Source organism: Propithecus coquereli, unplaced genomic scaffold (genome assembly GCF_000956105.1).
Source record: "Propithecus coquereli isolate 6110/MARCELLA unplaced genomic scaffold, Pcoq_1.0 Scaffold249, whole genome shotgun sequence".
Taxonomy (NCBI): Eukaryota; Metazoa; Chordata; class Mammalia; order Primates; family Indriidae; genus Propithecus; species Propithecus coquereli.
This window is the reverse complement of record NW_012148052.1, coordinates 34,102-40,782: the sequence shown is the minus strand read 5'-3', so window position 1 is coordinate 40,782 and position 6,681 is coordinate 34,102. Positions and strand designations below refer to the sequence as shown.

General features: G+C 37.5%; 1 protein-coding gene across 1 annotated transcript; it reads left to right on the top strand.

The window, feature by feature from the left end:
* Positions 1-1,622: 1,622 nt before the first annotated feature.
* On the top strand, positions 1,623-2,561 carry LOC105812309 (olfactory receptor 2D2-like). Its single transcript, XM_012646711.1, has one exon. It carries the CDS (start codon positions 1,623-1,625, stop codon positions 2,559-2,561), a length of 939 nt encoding a protein of 312 aa, XP_012502165.1.
* The last annotated feature ends 4,120 nt before the right edge of the window (positions 2,562-6,681 follow it).

Genomic DNA, 6,681 nt, shown 5'->3' with positions numbered 1-6,681 from the left:
TAAATGCATAAAACTAGTCTAGGAAAAATAATAAGGAATAACAAAGAATATTTTGAACTCAGGAGTTCACACTCCATCCATAAGGGAATCACACATTTACCTCCTAGATGTTGCCAGTAATAGGAACATGGGCCCATTATGGCCAAATCCAGTTTGTGATCCTGAAGCTCGAGTTTTTTTTATGTGTAAGCTCAATTTCTTAAAATATTATCAGTTAATCCAACTTCTCGAAACTATAAAATCCAAGCAAAATATGTCCATGGGTTCTAGGGGCCTTGTAGGCTCCCATTAAGTGACCTCTGCTCTATAGTTTTAGCATTAAGCATGATGTTGGCTGTTTGTGACAGACATTCATTAGGGTCAAAGAAGTTTCTGAAGATGCAATATTAAATGTCTCTGTGACAGTTCACAAAACAGAAAGTTGAGAGATAACTGTGAAGTCAGGGTACCCAAGGGGGTACACATCAGAAATGGGTAAGAAGGTAGCCAAGAGACTCCACCCCAGCAGAGTACATGTAGTTAGCTGTGCATCGTAAAACTTTCCCAACAAATTGCTTTTTCACAAAACTCTTTGTGGATTTACTTTTGCATAGTTTCCCATAATCTCTGGAATTCTGAATATGTTAGATGCAGAATGTAAATTTCTCTGAGTCATTAAACCAGAAAAACAATGAATAGTGAAAGGTACATCCAGCTACAAGGAAAATTATAAAATCTCAGTATGTTCATTTTCTCCAACAAAGCAAAACCAATTTATTGGCACCATATTAACAGTGTGAAGGAGAGTGCCTTTGAAGCATTTCTAATTAAGAAGGTATAAAAATGAAAATTAATCATATAATTCATGCATTATTAATTTAAGGCTTTATCTTCTTTGTATGGTGCACTGGGGTTATTTTTATTTTAGTAATTCTAAAAATTGCTTATAGGACTATACTCAGCTTATCCAAGATCTTTCTTTAACTACAAAATATCCTGCCCCAACATTTTAGAAAAATGATCTTCATAATTGAGGAGACGATGTTATAGTGATCATTTTGATAAAAATTGTTGAATAAATGACATTCATTCATTCATGAACACCTGCACCTGTAAAATATAAATCTTGAACATTAACTCTAGCCTTTATTTTACATAGCACTGACTTTAATGCCCAATATTATCCTGAACCCTAATCCTAACATTGATAGAAACCTTATCCTGAATAACGAATGTAAAAAGTCCCAATCCCCATCCTAATCTTAATTCACACAAGGCTTAACAACCTCTAAGTCCCAAGAGAAAGCAGAACATGGGGTAAATAGTAGAGAATACAAGGCTGTGTCAGGAAAAGGAAAGAGAAATCTACAGGCTAGACTGGAGTACAGCCTCTGGTGCTGCCCTGACCTGGCTCTCCCCATTTTCACCAGCACCACCCTCAACCAAATCCTGAGCCAAATCCCAACATCACTCAAACTGCAATTGGGACGTGGTTCTTGGTGCCTCCATCTGACAATCCAAAGCTTCCTGGTACTGTTTGGAAATGTAAATGAAACAATGAGTGTGAAAATTCCTTCCACACCCTTGGCACAGCCACTCAGCGCATTACATATCCTAAAATATGTTTAAACAGGCAGATCACAATGCAGAAACTCAACCAGTCCACCGTGACAGAGTTCATCCTGCTGGGCTTTGCCCCTAGCCTCGGGACCAATCCTCTGCTCTTCACCTTTTTTCTGGTCTTTTACCTGCTGATCCTCATAAGCAACAGCCTCCTCATAACCCTCATCCACCAGGACTCGCGCCTGCACACGCCCATGTACTTCTTCATCAGCATCCTCTCCATGCTGGATATTTGCTACACCACCACCACCGTGCCCCAGATGCTCACGCATATTCTCAGCAAGAAGAGGGCCATCTCTTTTGCTAGATGTGTGGCCCAGATGTACATCTTCCTCCTCTTTGGGGTCACCGAGTCCTGGCTTTTCTCCATCATGTCCGTGGACAGGTACATGGCTATCTGCCACGCTCTCAGGTACAAGGTCATCATGAGCCACTGGGTGTGTCTCCTCATGGTGGGTATCTGCGCAGCCTATGGAGTGCTGGGAAGCCTGTGCTATACTTTCTTTGCTATGCGCCTGCCCTATTGCGGACCCAATGAAATTGACCACTACTTCTGCGAGGTCCCTGCAGTTCTGAAGCTGGCCTGTGCAGACACATCCTTCAATGACTTGGTGGACTTCATCATAGGCTTCAATGTCATCGTGGTCCCACTCTCCCTGGTTGTCCTTGTCTATGCCAACATCTTTGCCACCATCATGAAGATCTGCTCAGTCCAGGGGCGGATCAAGGCCTTTTCCACCTGTGCTTCCCACATCACGGTGGTTACCATGTTTGCCATTCCGTGCATCATCATGTACATGGGCCCTGGCTCTAGCTCCTTATCAAACAGTGGCAAGAGAATGGCCCTTTTCTATAACATTGCCACAGCCTTCCTCAACCCCGTCATCTATAGTCTAAGGAACAAGGATGTGAAAAAGGCCTTTCTCAAATTGATTGGGTGGAGCAGGGCTCCAGAGTAAGGTTTTAAAGCTAAAGACCTGGGGAGCTGAACGAAGCAAGACTTCCAATCAACAACTCCTAGAGGACTCTTCCACGAGACCTAGAAGAGCTGGACTCTATAAAGATATGGTAACTATTCACCCTTGCCCAGGTGGGAGAGGAAAAGGGTGCTCAGACATCTGTAGTATCTATGGTGATGCTGTTTGAGACAGAGACAATTGTGAAGGTAGAGTGCAGTGCTTAAGATCCTGGACTTTAGTGCCAGACAGACCAGGATTAGAGGCTCATTTTACTGCTTAGTAAGTACGTGAATTTTTGCAAGTCATTTAACTACTCTAGGTGTGTAATTCTTTCTTACACGGAAGTCATAATGATTAAATGAGCCAGTATATAAATATATGCTTAGTACAGAGTCTGGCATATATTAACCTTTCAACAAATGTTAGTTTTAATTTTTTAAATTTATTACTGAGGGATGAACCATCAATCAATCATCAGCCATGATCCTCCTGGGCTGTGGAAGCAACTGGAGCTCTAGAGAGTAAAGGAGAAAGAGGGGAAAGTGGAAGAAGTAGAACTCAAAAACTGAAAAGTGGAGAATCTTAGGGTGAGAAAGAAATTTGAGAAGGAGGAAATGAGCCTGTATCTACTCACCTACAAACTGTGCCAGTTATAGCATCTGAGGTTGATTGAAATTATCCTGGGGGGAGGGCTGTTTTCTAACAGTGTTTTGTTTCTATGCTTTTGAAAAAATTTTTTATACCTCTTGATTTTCCTTCTACCCTTGTTTTTAATAAAGTAAGTCTGTTTTGGAACACTATAGCCTGTTTTGGATGATTTCAAGGAAAAGGGACCTTGTCCACCTAAGAATGAGCAAAATGAGGAAAATCAGAAGGGGAAGAGTAGGCATAGTGTTACCCCCAGATGCAAAACTTAAGGAGTCTGAGACAGGTAAAATCTCAATGGGAAGGTTTAGCTCTATTTTCTCTTGCTTATTAATAGAAGGGCCTCCCCCCACCAAACTCTGATTATTCCTGATAGAATCTCTACAAACTCCATAACAAGCCAGGGTCCATGCCAAGGGTATGAGTTCCAAATGTTCTCAAAAGTATTTCCCTACCCAAATACCCAGGAGCCACAGTGTTGCATAAATAATAAAGCAAAATTAAAAGGTGGGTGACAAAACAGGACGTATAATTGCAACATACTTACAGGCATATTGTTAACATCATTAACATATAAAAAGCTCTTTCCAATTGGTAAGAAAAATAAAAAGACTTCAGAAAATTGGCAACAGATATGAATAGTTCATCAAAAAAGAAATCCAAATAATTAATAAGTATACAGGAAAATCCTGCCATAGTAGGCATCAAGAAATGCAAATTAAAATATCATTGTCCCTTTTTCACCTTAGAAATTGCCAAAGAGTTTTTAAACAGAAGTGTCAGAGGCAACCAGAATACACTGAAAAATGGACCTTTTATAGATTATTAGCGGGAAAATAAATGGATTTTTTTGCAAAATGAATTGGCTTTATGTATGAAGAACATTAAATATTTTCATGCCATTCAATCCAATATTTCTACTTTTAGGATAACTTTGGAAATAAGATATCAGAAGCTTGGGAAAAGTAACACAATGATTTTTATTGTGTTACTTATGATAAGGAAAAATTGGAACCAATTGAAAACACTTCTATAATAGTGAGTCATTTAAATATATTATGATATGGCCATATAATGGTATACTATGTAGACATTGAAAATGTATTTTATGAGAATATTTGATAATGTAAATTCTCACAACTTGATTTTAAGTGAATAAAATCAGGAAACAGCTGGTGAGTAGCAGGGTTTGATCACATCGTTAACAGTTGTAAATACCTCTTCACCCTTGAATTCGGACATCAAAGTTTATAGGAGGAGGAGGGAGCCACTCAGTTAACACTTCTCTGCCGACACATATGTACATATTCCCTCCATCTATGAACCTTAGTTAATAATAATGGTTGGATATTGCTACATCAATTAGAAGAAACTTACCATACTTGTGCAAGATGTTAATAATGGGGAAACTATGTGTGAGAAGAGGGAAAAGAGATATATTGGAATTCTGTACTTTCTGTGCAGTTTTTCTGCAAACCTAATGCTGCTCTAAAAATAATAATTAATTAATTGAAAGGAGATCAAATGAAAATGCTAGAAAGGGAAAGCATGATATCAGAAGTGAATAATTTATTTTATTGGCTTATCAGAAGACTACAGCAGAGGAAAGAATCAATGCACTTCAAGACAGGTCAACAAAAATTATCCACTGATACGCTAGGAGGAATAAAGGGTGGACAAAGAGAACAGAACGTCCAAGATATATGGGACAATCCAATGGTCTAACGTGTAACTGGGGTCAGAGAAGGAAAAGTGAGAAAAAACAGGTTGGAAAAAAATATTTGAAGAAGTGAAAACCAGGAATGTTCCAAAATTAATAAAATAATAAAACCACAGATCCAAGAAGCTCAGAGAACCTTAAGCAGAAGAAACAGATGAAAAACACACTGAGGTGCATTATGGTCAAAATGGTGAAAACCTCAGGTAAAAAGGTATCTTGATTGTAGTCAAAGAAAAAAAGAAACATTATCTACAGAGCAGTGAAGAATGACAGCAGATAGCTCTTCAAAATTATGTAAGCCAGAAGACAATAGAGCTTCATCTTTAAAGTGATGTAAAAGAGAAAAACAAAAACAAAGCTCCAAACCTTGGTAATCTAGAATTCTATACACAACAAAAATATCTTTCAAAAATGAAGGTAAAATAACTTTTTCAGAAAAAAAACAAATTAGCTTTTCTGTCAGCAGAATTGCACTACGAGAAATGTTATAGGAAGTAGAAGGCATATATATGACACAACATGGAAGTCTGGATCTGCACAATAAATGAAGATCCTCAGAAATATAAAATACTTCCTATTTTTAATCTTTCAGATGAAACTAAGGGATTGACTGAAGCAAAAATTGTAACAATGTATTGTATAGTATGTAGAAGTAAAATCTATGACCCAATGCATGACAGAAGATAGGAAGAAAAAAATAAAAATATACTGTGTAAGAATCTTACTCTATACACTAAGTGTTATGACATTATTTGAGGGAGACTGTGATGAACTGAAGGTGTACATTGTAAACCTTAGCACAACCACTAAAAGAAAAAAGGTTTGGTTAATACTGGAGATAAAATGGAGTCATAAAAATGCTCAACATAAAAGTATGCAGAATTGCTTCTCAGCTTTTTGGCTAAGATCAAGTGTAACAGGAGGCAAAAAAGAGGCAATAAAGGAAAGAGAACCGTTGAGACAAATAGAAAATAATTAGCAAGATGGTGAATTTAAACCAAAGTACATCAATAATAGCACTATAGGAAAATGAACCAAACATTCCAATTAAAGGCAGAAATTGTTAGATTGGAGTTTTTTAAAAAATAAGGTATCTAAAATAAATCCACTTAAAACATAACTGGCTAAATAACAGTCAAGCTGAAATTCAAATAAAAAACACAATACCTTTTACAATAGCTTCAAAGAAAATTAAATATCTAGGAATATATTTAAGAAAAGATGTGAGAGACATATAGAGGGAGAACTATGAAACACTAAGAAAAGAAATTGTAGAAGATGTAAACAGATGGAAAAACCTACCTCGCTCACAGATTGGTAGAATCAATATCGTTAAAATGTCCATACTACCTAAAGTGATCTACAGAATTAATCCAATCCGTATCAAAGTTCCATCATCATTCCTTAAAGAACTAGAAAAAATAATTCTACATTTTGTATGGAACCAGAAAAGACCTTGTATAGCCAAAGCAATCTTAAGTAAAAAGAGCAAACCGGGACCTATCAGTCTACCGGACTTCAAGCTGTACTACAAGCTATAGTAACCAAAACAGCATGGTACTGGCAGAAGAACAGAGACATAGGCCTCTGGAACAGGACTGAGAATCCAGAGATGAAACCATCCGCATATGGTAATCTAATCTTTGACAAAGCAGACAAAAATATACACTGGGGAAAAGAATCTCTTTTCAATAAATGGTGCTGGGAAAACTGGATAGCTACATGTAGAAGAATGAAACTGGATCCCCACCTCTC